General features: G+C 35.2%; 1 protein-coding gene and 1 pseudogene across 3 annotated transcripts in view; both read left to right on the top strand.

The window, feature by feature from the left end:
- MAPK10 (mitogen-activated protein kinase 10) overlaps positions 1-16,415 on the top strand; it is a 335,988-nt gene that overhangs the window by 243,922 nt on the left and 75,651 nt on the right. For all 3 annotated transcript variants that reach the window (XM_090266261.1, XM_090266262.1, XM_090266263.1), the window contains 2 exons: positions 11,685-11,814; positions 15,648-15,706. In XM_090266261.1, coding sequence (XP_090122387.1) covers positions 11,685-11,814; positions 15,648-15,706 — 189 coding nt within the window. The remainder of the gene's footprint in view (positions 1-11,684; positions 11,815-15,647; positions 15,707-16,415) is intronic.
- Positions 4,155-5,388, top strand: LOC150019205 (serum response factor-binding protein 1 pseudogene; annotated as a pseudogene).

Here is a 16,415-nt window from a genome sequence, read left to right as displayed (position 1 = left end):
AAAAGAAAACCCACCATATGGGAAAACATATTTGGTAATGATATCACAGACAGGGGACTGATCTCCAAAATATATAAAGAGCTTATATGACTCAACATCAAGAAAACAAACAACCCAATTAAAAAATGGGCAAATGACCTGAACAAACACTTCTCTGAAGAGGACATACAGAAGGTCCATACACACATGAAAAAATGCTCAACATTATTAGCCATCAGAGTGATGCAAATGAAAACCACAATGAGATACCACTTTACACCAATCAGAATGACCATCATCAACAAATCAACAAACAACAAGTGCTGGCGAGGATGTGGAGAAAAGGGAACCCTACTGCACTGTTGGTGGGAATGCAAACTGGTGCAGCCACTATGGAAAACAGTATGAAATTACCTCAAAAAACTAAAAATGGAACTGCCTTTTCAACCAGCGATTCCACTGCTAGGATTATACCTGAAAAATCCCAAAACCCTAATTCAAAAGAACTTATGCACCCCTATGTTCATAGCAGCCCTGTTTACAATAGCTAAGTGCTGGAGACAGCCTAAGTGCCCATCTGTAGATGAGCGGATCAAAAAACGGTGGGACATTTACACAATGGAATACTATGCGTCAGAGAGAAAGAAGGAACTCCTGCCATTTGTGACAACATGGATGGAAGTAGAGAGAATTATGCTTAGTGAAATAAGCCAGGCAAAGAAAGCAAAATACCATATGATATCATGTAATACAGGAAACTAAAGAACAACATAAACAAACGAACTAAATAGGACAAGGAGCAGAATAGCAGTCAATAGGGGGCAGGTGGGAGGGAGAGAAGAGGGAAGGGTTTAGTCGAGGAATGTGATAAATGACTCATGGACATGGCCAATAAGGAGGAATATGATTGTGGGAGAAGGGGTGGGCTGGGTGTGGGATAGCAATGGGGGAAAAATGGGACAACTGTAATTGAGAAACCAGAAAATAAAATAAAAAATAAAATAAAATACAAAAACAAAAAAGAAACAAAGTAATGAATAGCAAAAACCTACAACCACGATTACTCTATCCAGCGAAGCTGTCATTCAGAACAGAATGGCAGAGAAAGTGCTTCCAGGACAAAGTAAAACTGAAGGAGTTCATCAGATCCAAACCACTGTTAGATGAAATGATAAAGGGACTTGTTTAGGAGAAAGAGGATCAAAACTATGCACATTCAAATGAAAACTGTTTCACAACAACCAACAACAGAAGCTAGAGAACTGAAACAAAGGTAAACTAAGTAGGCAACGAGAGTGGGAAAATAATTATAAGAATAGGGAACATTTTGGGGGTACGTCAGCAGCGAGGGGGAAGGGGGGAAAGGGAAGGAGATGGTACAGGAATTAAGAAGCATAGTAGGAGAAAGTGGAGTAGACAAGAAGATGTGGAGAAGAACTATATGCACAACCAATGGGCATGGACTAAGGACGGGGGACATCTGGAGGAATGGGGGTCACTGGGTAGAGGGGAACAAAGGGAAAATAATAGGGACAACTGTAATAGCATAACCAATAAAGCATATGAAAAAAATTTTTAAAAAAGGAATGGTTTCAGTGATCGCTGGGATTAGAGTTCCTTAAAAACAAATCATTGTATTGCTTATTAAAGTGGTAAGTAATAGAATTATATGGTACAACGTATCTAGATTTTGATAAGGTTTTTGCCTCAAACTTTTATATCATGGGGCAAACTTGTGAAATGTGGTCAAGATAGTGGTATAGTTAAATGGATTTCCAATTAATAGACAGATTGAAATGCTGATTAGTAGATACAGGTCCAATTATAACAGATGCTATAGGAATTTATACTTTGTCTTGCTCTGCATCACACAATGACTCCAGCAAGGATGTTGATCTTTAAAACTAGCAATAGTAATTATTGAGTGCTCACTTGGGTGAGGCACTGTAGATACATTACATTTTTATTATTTCCATTATACATGTGGGGAAATCCAGAAATTGCAAGTGAGTTGCCCACAGCTTTGTATCAGGTAAGCAGCATGCTGGGATTCACACCTAAAGTTGCTTTAAGGAAGAGGTAACAGAGGGAGGGAGAGTGCCACAACTTTTCTAGGCGAAACAGGCCAGTGTTGTACCTGCTGAGGAAGCCAGGGAATGGCATTTTCTCAGTTATCCCACTTCAGGTCTAGGACTGGCCCACTATCTGGCAGGATCTGGTCAGTATCTCAGGGACTCAAATGCACATTGCAAAGCTTTACTAAAGACTCACATATAAAATCAGATGCCAATTTATTAAATTATGAAAAATGTAACAAATTGATCAAGTATGGGCAATATTCTGGCATGCAATGTTCTGAAAGAGAGCCTGATAAGCAGGATGTTTACTTCAGAGGACAGAATCAGCACTTGGAGACACTGATCAGAATGCTGACTGGCTGCAGTCTGTGACCATCACAAGAAGGATGTAAACATCTACTGGCAGATAGGATCCTTGGTCCTGCCTGGGAGGCACTGTCTTATTTGGCCAGGCAGTATCAGAATTCGCCTTTCTAACTCCTTTTTATACACTTTTACCACTGATCGCTATTCTCTCTATAGATATTTTAATGATTTCAACTAAATTGATTTGGGTTAAAATTTAGGGTATTTTTTTTTTTCCTCTTTAAGGTGACTGTTCAGATCAATTTGCTGCTGGTACAATTTCTTAACTTTAGAAATTATAATTTCTGTATTTCCAAATCCATAATTGTCTTTGTGCACTATTATAATCTGCAGGTCCATCTGACCCCTTTGCCTGTGCTGCCATTGGTAAGTTAACAAGAGCAAATAAAAACAGAGGGACCAGTGCTCACATACAGAGTTTTTAAAAAAGCAACATGTTTATTTAACATACGCTCACTGTGAGTCAATAGTGTGTGAGGTATATTTATCAAAGGAGCCAGGACAGACTTATTAGTATTAACTATGTCAACAGAAATGAGAGGGTTGAGCCAGACCTGTGTGGCTCAGTGGATGGAGAGCCTGTGTGCAAAGAAATTAAAGGGTCAGTATATGAATGAGGTAGTTGATAGCATTACCCTAATCTTCACTGACCCTCCATGCCTAGAGTAACAAAGTTTATTTAGTGCAGGGTTCACATCAGACTGGAATATATTTAGAGGAAACTGACCGGATGGTGATGGGGCTTGAAATCACATTCTGACAAATGGTGGTAGGACACTGCTGTTTTTTTAGCTTAAGAGAGAGAGAGAGAAAGAGAGAGAGACCTAGAGGGGAAATAAGAAAAGCCGAGCATTACTTAGTATTTAGAGGCCAGTCATTGTGCTCAGTCTTTTAATGGATTTCAAACATTATGAATCTTTCATAATGAAAAGAGAATATTTTATTTTGAGTTGCCCAAGACGGAAGAGTTGGCAGTAATCAATACATTCCACAGAAAGACAACTCTGCTTATCAGAACGATGACATTTCTAATTCTCAAAGCTGTCCAACAACAGAAGGAGCTGCCTTAATGTTTGTGGAGATCTGCAAGCAGACACTGGTCAGAATTTTAATGGCGACATTTTGGAAAGGAATAAGTATTGAATGGAGGACTCTAAGCCATTGTCCCACCTTGTCCTGTGAGTGTATCACTATCTTACAATACAGTAATCCTTTCTGTTTGTCTTTTAATTTAGTGACATTAACCCTGAATGGTTATTGTCACTTCCAATTCAGTAGATTAATTGTAGGGGACACTAGTTGCTGTGTCATTCTGGGAAACTAAGAAAACCCTACCTGGCAACTTAGACAATTCAGCACAACTCAGAATTGCAGGGATGGAAGAAACATTCTGTGAGTAGGTAACTAAGTATAACAATAAGAAGATACCACTTTCTCATTTGATTCCAGACCCATTTATTCAGAGTATGGGAGAAACAGTACCATGTACTGATTGTTTTTCCAATCATGGTAAATGATCATTCTCAAATAGGAAGTGGCATTCATTTCCATGTTTGTATTTAAATAATAAATATTGTTTACACTTCTGAAATCCCCTTTGACTACATTCTCTATTTTGAGCTTTTTAATTGTTAATGGGCAAACTTTTAGTACCAACTAACCTGTGTTTTCATGGCAATTAACATCTACCATGGCTCAACCCCGACTCTGAACTTCAATAATGAGGTGAAGATGAGAAGAGAAGAGAAGTGAGTTTTGGTTATCCAAAAACTTGTCAGGAATGTTGGCAGACCTAAGTAAAAAAAGGGTACTGAAGATTCACTGTTAAAAAATCAGAGACGAACATACAATTACTTGAAGAAATTCATGCAATGAAGAAATTGAAATCTGATATAGTAATGAAATTTGGTCTTGGTGATGATATCAATTTTGAAAAAAATTGCAAAAAGCTTGATTCCATTGTGACTGAAAGAGCACCTGCCAGATTAGCAATGCACCCTCTTCTGAAGAAAAACATAGATGTGCTAAAAGCTGCTGTCCAAGCCTTTAAAGATGTGAAACAAAATGATACTGAAGTGCAATCATCAAAGAATGCTTCAGGAGAAAATTATTCCAAGGACACTTCACATTCAAACGATGATGCAATTAAGTTACAGCATGAAGGAGCTACTATCAGTGAGCAAAAAGACAAAGAAGCCAACATGTTGGCAAAGAAACCAATAAATAGTTCAAAAGAAAAAACAACCAAGATGGAACATGGACTCAAAACAGTGGACATTTCAAATTCTCCATCAAAGCCTTCTGAAAAGGATTATGTAATTCCCTCTTAACCCCAGAAGACACCTGCTAACCCCAAAATTAAACTGTTACGTCAAAACAAAAAAAGAAGAAAGAGTCCAGTAGCTTGCTTGGCGATAGCAGTGATGGAGAAGAATGACATGAAGAAGAGTAGTATTTTGAAGATAACACAGAGGAAAGATTTTACAGAGTCTTCCATGTCTGAGGATGGTGATAGTGGTGATGATTTCTTCATTTGGAAAGTCAGACGGATGCAAAAGAAGGAAACTAGTTGCCATTCTTCAGTTTTAGAGCAAAAATTTCCCCAAAAGGTGTTCCTTGAAGAAAATATACTTGAAAGCCATTAGGGTGTAAGAAATGACAAAAATTAGCCAACTACAGAAGCAAGAAAGTTTGAATCAGTGGTTTTCCTTTCTTTATCTGGATCTAAAAGTTCAAGAAGAAATTATAGTGAACAGCCTCCAGAAAGCAACACCCAGGTTTTCAGCAAAATAAACATCAGTTCAAGAATCAGTTTATTAAACGTGCACAAAGAGAACCCCAAAATACAAAGCAGCAGACACAGATGCTTCTTCATCCTTCATGGGAAGGAATCGGAATGCAAAAAGGACAGTGATCTAAAATTGCTGTGTTTCAGGGGGAAAAATTACATTTGACGATTGATTGATTAGTTTCTCTATTTGTGAACTTTTCCATCTAAATTATTTTCTTTCTTTTTGTTTTATTCCAGCCCATTATTTAAACTCATATTTGAATAAGTCTCTTTGGAGGGGGTGTAGAAATAAGTCTGTTGTTGTCTTTATTTTTATTTTTGTTTTTTTGTCCATAGGTCATTTATATTACATTAGTTCCTTGACTGGACCCTTCCCTTTCTTTTCCCCCTTCTCCCCTCCCCCTTCTCTCTGGTCACTGTCAGCCTGTTCCTTATTTCCAAGTCTCTGGTTCTATTTTGCTCATTTGTTTTGCTCATTAAGCTCCTGTGTTAGGTGAGATCATAATGGTATTTTTCTTCTGCCACCTGACATACTTCACTAAGCATAATACTCTCCAGTTCCATTCATGTTGCTGCAAAAGGCAGGAGTTCCTTCTTTCTGTTGCATAGAATTCCATCATGTAAATGTGCCACAGTTTTTTGATCCACTCATCTACAAATGAGCACTTAGGCTGTTTCCAGCACTTGGCTATTGTAAATAGCGCTGCTATGAACATAGAGGTGTGTAGGTTCTTCTGAATTGGTGTTTCAGTATTCTTTGGATATAATCCTAGCAGAAGAATCACAGGATCAAAAGGCAGTTCCATTTTTAGTTTTTTGAGGAAATTCTATCCCGTTTTCCACAGTGGCTGCACCAGTCTGCATTCCCATCAAAAGTACACTAGGGTTCCCTTTTCTCCGCAACTTCGCCAACATTCATTGTTTGTTGATTTGTTAATGATGGCCATTCTGGCTGGTGTGAGGTAGTATCTCATTGTCATTTTAATTTGCATCTCCCTGCTGGCTTGATGTTGAGCATTCTTCCATATGTCTATGGATCCTCTGTATGCCCTCCTTGGAGAAGTGTCCTGGTCCTTTGCCCATTTTTTAATTGTCGGTCTTCTTGGTGTTGAAACATATAAATTCTTTATATATTTCAGAGATCAATCCCTTGTCTGACGTATCATTGGCAAATAGGTTTGTCCATGTTGTTGGTTTCCTTTTCATCTTGCTGATGTTTTCTTTTGCTGAGCAGGAAATCTTTAGATTGATGTAGCCCCATTTATTTATTCTTTCCTTTATTTCCCTAGCCCTGGGAGATATACCAGCAAAAATGTTGCGCACGGGAGACCTGAGATTTTCCTGCCTATGTTTTCCTCTGGGACTTTTATGGTGTTATGGCTTACATTTAAGTCTTTGATCCATTTTGAGTTTATTCTCATGTGTGGTTTAAGTTGGTGGTCTAGTTTCATTTTTTTGCACTTCCCTGTCCAGTTCTCCCAACACCATTTATTGAAGAGGCTCTTCTCACTCCATTTTATGCTCCTACCCCCTTTGTCAAATATTAATTGACCATATAGATCTGGGTTTATTTCTGGACACTTCATTCTGTTCCATTGATCTATATGTCTGTTCTAATGCCAGTACCAGGCTGTTTTGATTACTGAGGCCTTGTAATATAGTTTGATATCAGGTATTGTGATTCTTCCTACTTTGTTCTTCTGTCTCAAGATTGCTGAGGCTATTCGGGATCATTTTTGGTTTCATATAAATTTTTGAAGTATTTGTTCTAGGTATGTGAATTATGTCATTGTTATTTTACTAGGGATTGTGTTGAATTTATAAATTGCTTTGGGTAGTATGGACATTTTAATGATGTTGATTCTTCCCATCAATGAACATGGTATATACTTCCATTTATTTGCATTTTCCTTAATTTTTTTCTTCAGTGTTCTGTAGTTCTCTGAGTACAAATCTTTTACCTTCCTGGTGAAGTTTATTCCTAAGTACTTTTTTTTCCTGATTGCTATTGTAAATGGATTTTTTCCCCCTGGTTTCTATCTCTGATATTTCATTGTTGGTGTACTGAAATGCTTTCTATTTCTGAATATTGACTTTGTACCCTGCTATTTTGCCAAATTCACTTATTAGGTCAAGCAATTTTTTTAGTGGAGTCTATAGGGTTTTCTATGTACACTATCATGTCATCTGTAAATAATGACAGTTTTGCTTCCTCTTTTCCAATTTGGGTGCCTTTTATTTCTTTTTCTTCTCTGATCACTGATGCTAGGACTTCCAAACTATGTTTAACAGAAGTAAAGAGAGTGCATATCCTTGTCTTGTTCCTGATTTATGAAGAAAGCTTTTCGTTTTTGCCCATTGAGTATGATGTTGGCGGCAATTTTCTCATATATGGCTTTAATTATGTTAGGTATGCTTGCTCTATTCCCAGTTTGCTGAGTGTTTTTATCATAAATGGATGCTGAACTTTATCAAATGCTTTTTCAGCGTCTATTGATACAATCATGTGATTTTTGTCTTTCATTTTGTTTATGTGATGTATTATGTTTATTGATTTGTGAATATTAAACCATCCTTGCTTCCCTGGGATGAATCCCACTTGATCGTGGTGTATGATCTTTTTAATGTATTGCTGATCTGGTTTGCCGTAATTTTCTTGAGGATTTTAGCATCTATGTTCATTAGTGATATTGGCTTGTAGTTTTCTTTCTTTGTTGTGTCGTGCCCTGGTTTTGGAATAAAAATAATGTTGGCCTCATTAAAAGAGTTTGGGAGTCTTCCCTCCTCTTTGATTTTTTGGAATGGTTTGAGAAGGATAGGAGTTAGTTCTTCCCTAAAAGTTTTGTAAAATTCACCTGTGAAGCCATCTGGTCTGAGCTCTTGTGTTCTGGGTGTTTTTTGATTACTGCTCAGTTTCACTAATTTTATCAGTTTATTCAGGTTTTATGTTTCTTCTTGATTCAATTTTGGAAGATCATATGTTTCCAAAAATTTGTCCATTTCCCACAGATTGTCAAAATTTTTGTCATAGAGTTGTTAGTAGATTTCTTACAATCTTTTGTATTTCTGTGGTATTAGTTGTGATTTCTCCTCTATTTTTTGTGATTTTATTTATTTAGGTTGTCTCTCTTTTTTTCTTGATTAGTCTGGTTAAAGGCATGTTGATTTTGTTTATCTTTTCAAAGAACCAGCTCCTGATTTTATTGATCCTTTGAGTTGTTCTTTTAGTCTCTATGTCATTTAATTCTGCTCTGACCTTGATTATTTCCCTCCTCGTACTTGCTCTGGGCTTTGTTTGTTGTTGGTCCTATAGTTCTTGTAGATGTAGGATTAAGTTGTTTAGCTGAGATTCTTCTAGCCTTTTTAAGTAGTCCTGTATTGCTATGAACTTCCCTCTCTGGACTGCCTTTGCTATGTCCCCTAGGTTTTGGGCTGTTTTGTGTCCATTTTCATTTGTTTCCAGAAACTTTTTGATTGCTTCCTTGATGTCATTGTTAACCTATTCATAATAGCATGTTATTCAAGTCTCCATGAATTTCAATGTTTTTGAGTTTTACCTTGAGGTTGGTTTCCAGTTTCAAGCCATTGTGGTCTGAAAATATGCTTGATATAATTTCAGTTTTCTTGAATTTGTTGAGGCTTGTTTTGTGTCCTACCATGGGGTCTATCTTTGAAAATGTTCCATGTGCATTTGAAGAGAATGTATATTTTGCTTCTTTGGGGTGAAAGGTTCTGTATATATCAATTAAGTCCATTTAATCTAGAGTGTTGTTCAATGCCTCAATATCATTGGTGTTTCTTTGCTTGGAGGATCTGTCCATTGTTGACAATGGGGTGTTAAAATCCCCTACTATGAGTGTATTGCTGCTGATATTCTTCCTGAAACCCTTCAAAATTTACTTATATATTTGGGTACTCCTATGTTGGGTGCATATATGTTTACAAGGATTATATCTTGATGAATTGTTTTCTTAAGTAATATGAAATGCCATTGTTTCCTTCTATGTCATTTTTTGTGAAATCTGTTTAGTCTTATTTAAGTACTGCTACCCCAGCTTTTTTTTCATGTCCATTTGCTTGAAATATTTTTTTCCCCATCCCTTCACTTTCAGTCTGTGTAGATCTTTTGTTCTGAGGTGGGTCTCTTGTAGACAGCATATATGTGGGTCATTCTTTCTAATCCATTCAGCTGCCCTTTGTCTTTTGATTGGTGCATTTAATCCATTTACGCTTAAGGTTATTATTGATAGGTACTTATTCATTGTCATTTCCCCCCTTTTTGCCTGTGTTCCCCCCTCTCTCTCTCTTTCTTCGTCTTCTTAAAGCAGATTCTTTAGCATCTCTTAAAATGCTGGTTTGGTGGAGATGTATTCTTTTAGACTTCTTTTGTCTTGGAAACTCCTCATTTCACTTTCTATCTTGAATGAGAGCCTTGCTGGGTAGAATAGTCTTGACGGTAGACCTTTGTTTTTCACCATCTGAATTATTTTTGCCATTTCCTTTCTTGGCTTGTAGTGTTTTTGTTGAGAAATATGATGATAGCCTTATTGGAGCTCCCTTGTATGTTATTAGCTATTTCTCTCTTGCTGCTTTTAGACTTCTCTCTTTGTCTTAAATTTTGCCATTTTAATTATGGTATGTCTTGCAGGGGACCTGTTTGAGTTCATCTTCATTGGGATCCTCTGTGCTTTCTGGACTCATATGACTTTTTCTCTCATGAAGTTAGAGAAATTTTCTGTTATTACTTTTTCAAATAGGTTTTTTATCGCTGGATCCTCTTTTTCTCTTCTGATATTCCTATGATATGGATTGCATTACATTTCATGTTGTTCTGCAGCTCTCTTCATTCTTTTTCTGTCTTTTTTGTTTTGTTTTGTTGCACATTCTGGGAATTTTTTTCTATGTTGTCCTCGAGCTCACTGATCCAATCTTTTGCTTCATATAGCCAGTTTTTGATTCCTTCTACCATGTTCTTCAATTCAGAACTTGTATTCTTCATTTCCTCCTGGCTCTTATTGATAGTTTCTAGGTTGTTTTTAATGATAATGTAGGTCTCAGTAACTTCCTTTTAGCTTTTTTGGAGTTCTTCATAGTTCCTCTGGAGTTCTTTGTAGTTTTCTTTGAGGTCTTTAAGCTCATTGAGCTTTCCTATAATCATTATTTTGATTTCCACATATGATTGTTTGTTTACCTCTATTTCATTTAACACTCTTTCTGGTGATTCCTCCTTTCCTTTCAATGGAGGGTTGTTTCTTTATCTCCCCATTTTTTGACTCTTCTTGTTTGTTTCTTCTTCTTAGATTGATCTGCTTTGACTTCTTGTCTTCATATTGTGAACTTCTGTGGCAGGAGATGTGTGGGATTCAGTGGTACAGTCTCCTTGACCTTCTGAACTTGATGCTCTTAGGATGCCTTTTATTCCATTTATTTGGGCTGTCTGATTGTACTTGTGTTTTGGTTGTTGTCGTGCTGTTCTTTGGTAGGTCCTTCCCTCCAGCTAGCTGACTGAGAGTCACTCTTCCCACCACATCTTGTACACTGTTACAGAGGTGCACTTTCTTTACTTCATGGATCTGCCCCTGGTGGTGTCAGATCATGTCCCAGTCTGGGCCTAGGCAGCCTGTTTGAAACTACCAGATATCTACTGCCTTTGTCTGTCTCCTTTAGTTGTTCATATTTCTTTTTTAAATGTGTTGAAGTTATTTTAACACAAACCTGCCACAAATTAACTACATAAATTGGTTTTTAAAAATATGCCCTGACTGTTCCTTTATGAAATAATTTTGAGTTTATAACTCAGCTTTCCTCATTTGTGCTTGTCATGAAATGTACTTCACTAGATCTGGTTTGTGTTTCTTTGTCCTAAAAATAAATGTTGAAATACATTTAAAATAATAATGGACAAATATGAGGAAGTTTTAGCTATTTAAAAGGTAGATCAATCAACTTTGCTAAAAGTTATTCTTGTTAGCAAAATGAAAGTAAGATAATAATGTTTATTATGGCTATATAGATAATAAATTATACAAATACTAATTTTTATTATTATTAAAAAATAAGATAACCAAAGTATTATGGATCTAGAGAAAACCTAACTCTCACATACTACTGGATGAGAAATTCAAGCCCAGAGAGATGAAGCAACTTGCATATAGTTACATGGTTAGTGGGAAAGCTGAGCACTTTTTTTCTTCTCTTGTCCTTACTCACTGGTGCAATTATATGCTGTATTCTTGCCAAGATTCTTTTTCTTTCTTTCTTTTTTATTTATATCATTGCAAGAAGAATGTGTTTATACTGATCACTCATATCTTTATTCACAGGCTTGTTGATCTGTGACCTGAGGAGAGGGTATCTGAGTAAGATTCTTTATAAAGTAGAATTTTTTTAACCCATATCTTTAGTTCTGTAAGCAGGAATTCTAAGAGCTCTTTTGTTCTTAATTCTGGGTTGTTCTTGGATCTCTGCAGTGCTGCATATGATGCTGTCCTTGACAGAAATGTGGCCATTAAGAAGCTCAGCAGACCCTTTCAGAACCAAACGCATGCCAAGAGAGCTTACCGGGAACTGGTCCTCATGAAGTGTGTGAACCATAAAAACGTGAGTTGTTATTCTTAAACCTCTGGGTAGAGTGAGGTTGTGAGATCAAGGAAAGAAAGTTAGTATGCCAACTTGAGTAGGAAGAACTTCCCTTATTTTGCAATTTATGTATCTTAAGATTGTTTATCCTGCCCATATGCTACATTTAATTTCATTGTCCTCATGGTAGCTTTCTGATTAAAAATCATCTTAAAACCATATGGCATAGAGGGGATGAATTTGATAGATATTTCCCTGTTATGAAATTAACTGCATTTGGTTATTTTGCTCCAGATTAACCGGAAAGCTTTATGCTTTCTCAAAATAAAAACAAACCGAAAAATATCCCACATAACAGCATGAAATATTTCTTTACTACTTCAATTTTTAATTATTAACAGGTGAAGATTTTTATCTCCTTTTTCTTTTAGCTATAGTCTGGCAGTGGCCTCCAACTGTTCAGTGTATACACTGTTCTTTGGCAACCTGTTTTTTGTAGGGCTGTGCAACCTTGCAGGGAGATATTTGCAGAGCACTTCAGAACAGGATCCTCAAGAATATTTCTCATCAGATCTCAGTGGGGCACAACCATTATAAGACTTTCTTCACTTTACAGTATGAGCTTCTTCAACCATAGGCAAAGGCCTCTAGAATTCTTAGCAATGAAAATGGGAGATAATTCATTCTTTTAATGACTATTATTAAGAAATATATTATAACAAATATAGCACATATACTTTATTACATATAAATATATAATAAAAATAAGTTATAAAGCATTATAAAACTATAGAAACAATAGCTATCATAACTCCCTACAAAATTTTTCTTAAGAAAATCACACAGAGTATATGAAATTATCAATGTAGGTTTATAAACAAGTGAATTTATCACCAAGCACATCTATCAATGACACTAGGATAAGCAAATATATGAATGTTTAATTGAAGGCTATTTAAAATACAAATATGTGGATTCAAACTCAATGACATTGTTTTCCTATCCTTCTATTACACTACTCCAATGACTTTTTAGTTCAGTCATTTGACAAATATTTGTTGAATAAATAGAATGTGCCAGATATAGATCTAGATACTCTAGATACTAAGAACAGAGCAGTGAAGATAACAGAGACGGACTCCTGCTCACATGGAGCTCATGTTCTAATGGTGGAGAAAGTCAGTCTATAAAACAGATAGGTAAAAGTATAGAATGTCGAATAATTATAAGTGCTATTAACTAAAACAAAGCAAAACAAAGAAGGAAGATGTAAAGTTCTGGTCAATTTTGGGTTGGGTAGGGTTACTCTTTTAAATAGGTTGAACAGGGAATGCTTCATTAAGAAAAGGAAATTTTATGAAATATGTACTTATCTTTAATTTGTGCAAAAAACATGGTACTTCAAAAAAGGAACATGGAAATGATGGAAAGGATAATTCCTAAGAAAATTCATTTTACTAAAGTAATTTGTTCTCTCAGTATGGTAAATAAAGGCAAGAACAAGAAACACCACATGAGCAATGCAATCTGTTTTTATGATAGCAAAAAGAATGAGAAATACCATGAGCAATGAAGCAACTGTATGGAAAAGTTTGATAGTTTATGTTTTCATATGTTTTTGTTTTCCTAATCCTACTTCCAGCCCTTATAATACGATACATACATTGTAAAGAAATTCTCACTTACTTGGGAATTTGAGGAACTCCTACACCCCATCCTTGATGGGGGGGTTCACATTTGTGTGAAATATGGAGGTTCACATTTATGCTACCTAGAAAGAAGTTCCGAATTGAAATGCTAATTTATAAATGGCATCCTACCTGCTATCACCTTTTTTGTGTGTATATATGTATGCATGTATGCATATAAGTTTAGGGAAATACATTTCTAGAACTTGTTCACTTACTTCCTTTCTCTTAGTACTTGTAATATTAAGTAAAACCGTGAAAATACAAAACTCTGCTCATGCTCTGGAAAGTAAAGTGAAACAGGGAAGTAATCCCAAATAAAATTTTAATAACAGAGAAAAATATCAATTTAGAAAATGAATACCTAATTCTAGGAAGTGGTATTCAGCGTGATTGTGGGGCCATGATGAACATTGATTCATGTCTGTGCATTTTAAGATACTGGAAAACAGGAACTAAATCAGATTCCTGCCTGGAAACTGTTCAACAAAGATGGAACTACCTGTGATGATCTGTTTCTAAAGACAATATTTTAAATTACTCACTAGTAGGAATTAGAATTCATAAGGGAACAAAGAAAGAACAGAGGAGAAATCCTCAAAAGGAAATCAAAGAAGGTGAAAGTGATTTCATTTTTTTAAAAGAGGGAATAGGAAAAAGAAAACTAAGAATATATAGCGGTGGGGAATTTATCTTTCAAAATAATAAATCTTGATTTATTTAAAATTATAATACCATTTTCTAGATGAATTGGGATTACTTAGGTTATTCACCAGGTGATATGGGTTATGTGTATTATGCTATATATATGTGTGTCCTAAACCTAGGCTCTGATGGTTTTGTTTGAACAAATATCAAAAAGAACTTTGTTCCAGGATTAACAAAGTGCTAGAAAACCAGACTCACTATATATGTTCAATGAGAGATGTACCACATAATTATTTGTCCACATAGGCTATAACTAAGTATCCAAAATGACAAGGTTCTTTAATAATAAGTTTTAAAGATAGTTTGAACAATTTTATTTTTATATGCATATTCCATACTACAATTCTGCTTAAGTAGAGAACATTTTGGGTTTTTGATATTATAACTATTTGCATATACATAAAAATAATAGATGATATTATGATTTTTATTCTTAATAATTCTTTAACAAATGAAAACTTAAGGCATAAAAAGCCTTCAGAATTGACTGCTTTTCTCAGATGTTTAAAATAATTTTGTTCTATTTTTATTACTTCATGTGTTTCTTTTCCACTTATGAAGTTTACAGAAATTATTTAATTCATATTTTAAAGATGTATAAATCTTAAACTTGTACTTTTCCAAATTTTGTGAAGTGGTTGCATCTATACTGTAACAGATTATCTATATTTTTTAAGTTTTTATCTCCTATTGGCACATTAGTACAGAATATTCAGCTGAAAAAAGCATTTTGAGTTATTTAAGTGTGCAATCTATTTGGAAATATGACAAAAATGTTTTTTTAAATTTACTTATACAAGAAGATAAAATTCTTTACTACATAATATGTCAAATAAAGCAGTAAAAGAATTTAAGAAACAGAATTTTGATACTTTTTTTACATTTTCTACTAAATTCATAATTGATGTCATTCATGATATACTTTTCCCCACACATACCATTGGAACACTAGTTTAAATAATATTTGAGTGTGAAATAGAAGCAAAATAAACTAAAGTAACAATATAAAAAATATATTTAATTAGAGCACCACCTTGAATTAGAGCACCATTCTTGTCCCTTGGAGGAAAAGCATGATCTTGTTAACTCTTGTTGGGTGTTTCACTGCTGCTACACTTTCCCTACATGGCTTTCCTTCTTTGTTGTTTAATTACATTCAACCTTATATTCTACCAAGGAGAACCATACTATAAAGCAATTATGTATCTACCTTGACTCTTCCTTTTTGAGTTTTTATTGTATTTTAACCTGAAGACAGATCATATCCCCTTTCTGAGTACATTTGTCTATATTCTGTGAGACAGTTCTAGAATTTTTTCCAACTTTTCTGTTTCCATCATAGAATTAGTGTGTGACTTTGAGTTGGAAAAATGTTAGTCTAAAAATCTTTTAAAATAACTTATTCTCTCCTTTTTTCTTTCACTCCTTGCTCTGCCCCTTTCACCATCTCTTTTCCAGATTATTAGTTTACTAAATGTCTTCACACCCCAGAAAACACTGGAGGAGTTCCAAGATGTGTAAGTAGCAAAACTCATGAAGGAAGGGAGAACATAGCACTTTAATGACTCAAGGGAAATTGACAAAAACCAAATAGATGAAATCCATTGTTGAGATCAAAGAAACGTAAAAGCTGGCAGAAAATGAAAGGGATCTAGTGATAAGACAGAGGTTCTGTTTCTGGTTTTAGTTTCTAGAAAGATGCTTCTGCTTTCTTCTGGCCTTCTGGGTCTTTGTGCTTTGTTGTTCTATGTTCTCGGTTTAGTTGGGGAAGATTTATTATTTATTATATATTTTTTATTATTGTTGATTCTGTGAGCTTTTGAAATGAGTCAGTTCACTTTGAAAAGTACTGATAAAGAGGGACCTGGTAATAATTATCTTTAACATTTATTTTTATTTTTGTAGTGCCTTTCATTTTGGGTAAAAAGAACACTCATGATAAGTAGAGGAGAAGAAGTGAGCACCTTGACTTGTTTAATACAGACATGCTGCATTTGACAGAAGATGCTACTTTAAATTTTTTTCTTATTTGTAGGGTCAGTTTCAGAAAATTCATGTAAAAGTGCCAACAGGATGAAAGTAGGAGATAATATGGACAAAAACCACACACTAATAAAAGCTCCTTCTATTGGCAACCTGTGGTAGAGTTACCATGCATAGCATGCATGCAAAACTTGGAAGTTTTTTTATTCTTCGTTCAGTCAGACATGGAGCTGGGAAGTTAGG

This window comes from Furipterus horrens, unplaced genomic scaffold, assembly GCF_987537825.1.
Source record: "Furipterus horrens unplaced genomic scaffold, mFurHor1.1.pri manual_scaffold_2, whole genome shotgun sequence".
NCBI lineage: Eukaryota > Metazoa > Chordata > Mammalia > Chiroptera > Furipteridae > Furipterus > Furipterus horrens.
The sequence above is the reverse complement of the archived record's forward strand: the minus strand, read 5'-3'. Positions and strand labels throughout refer to the sequence as shown.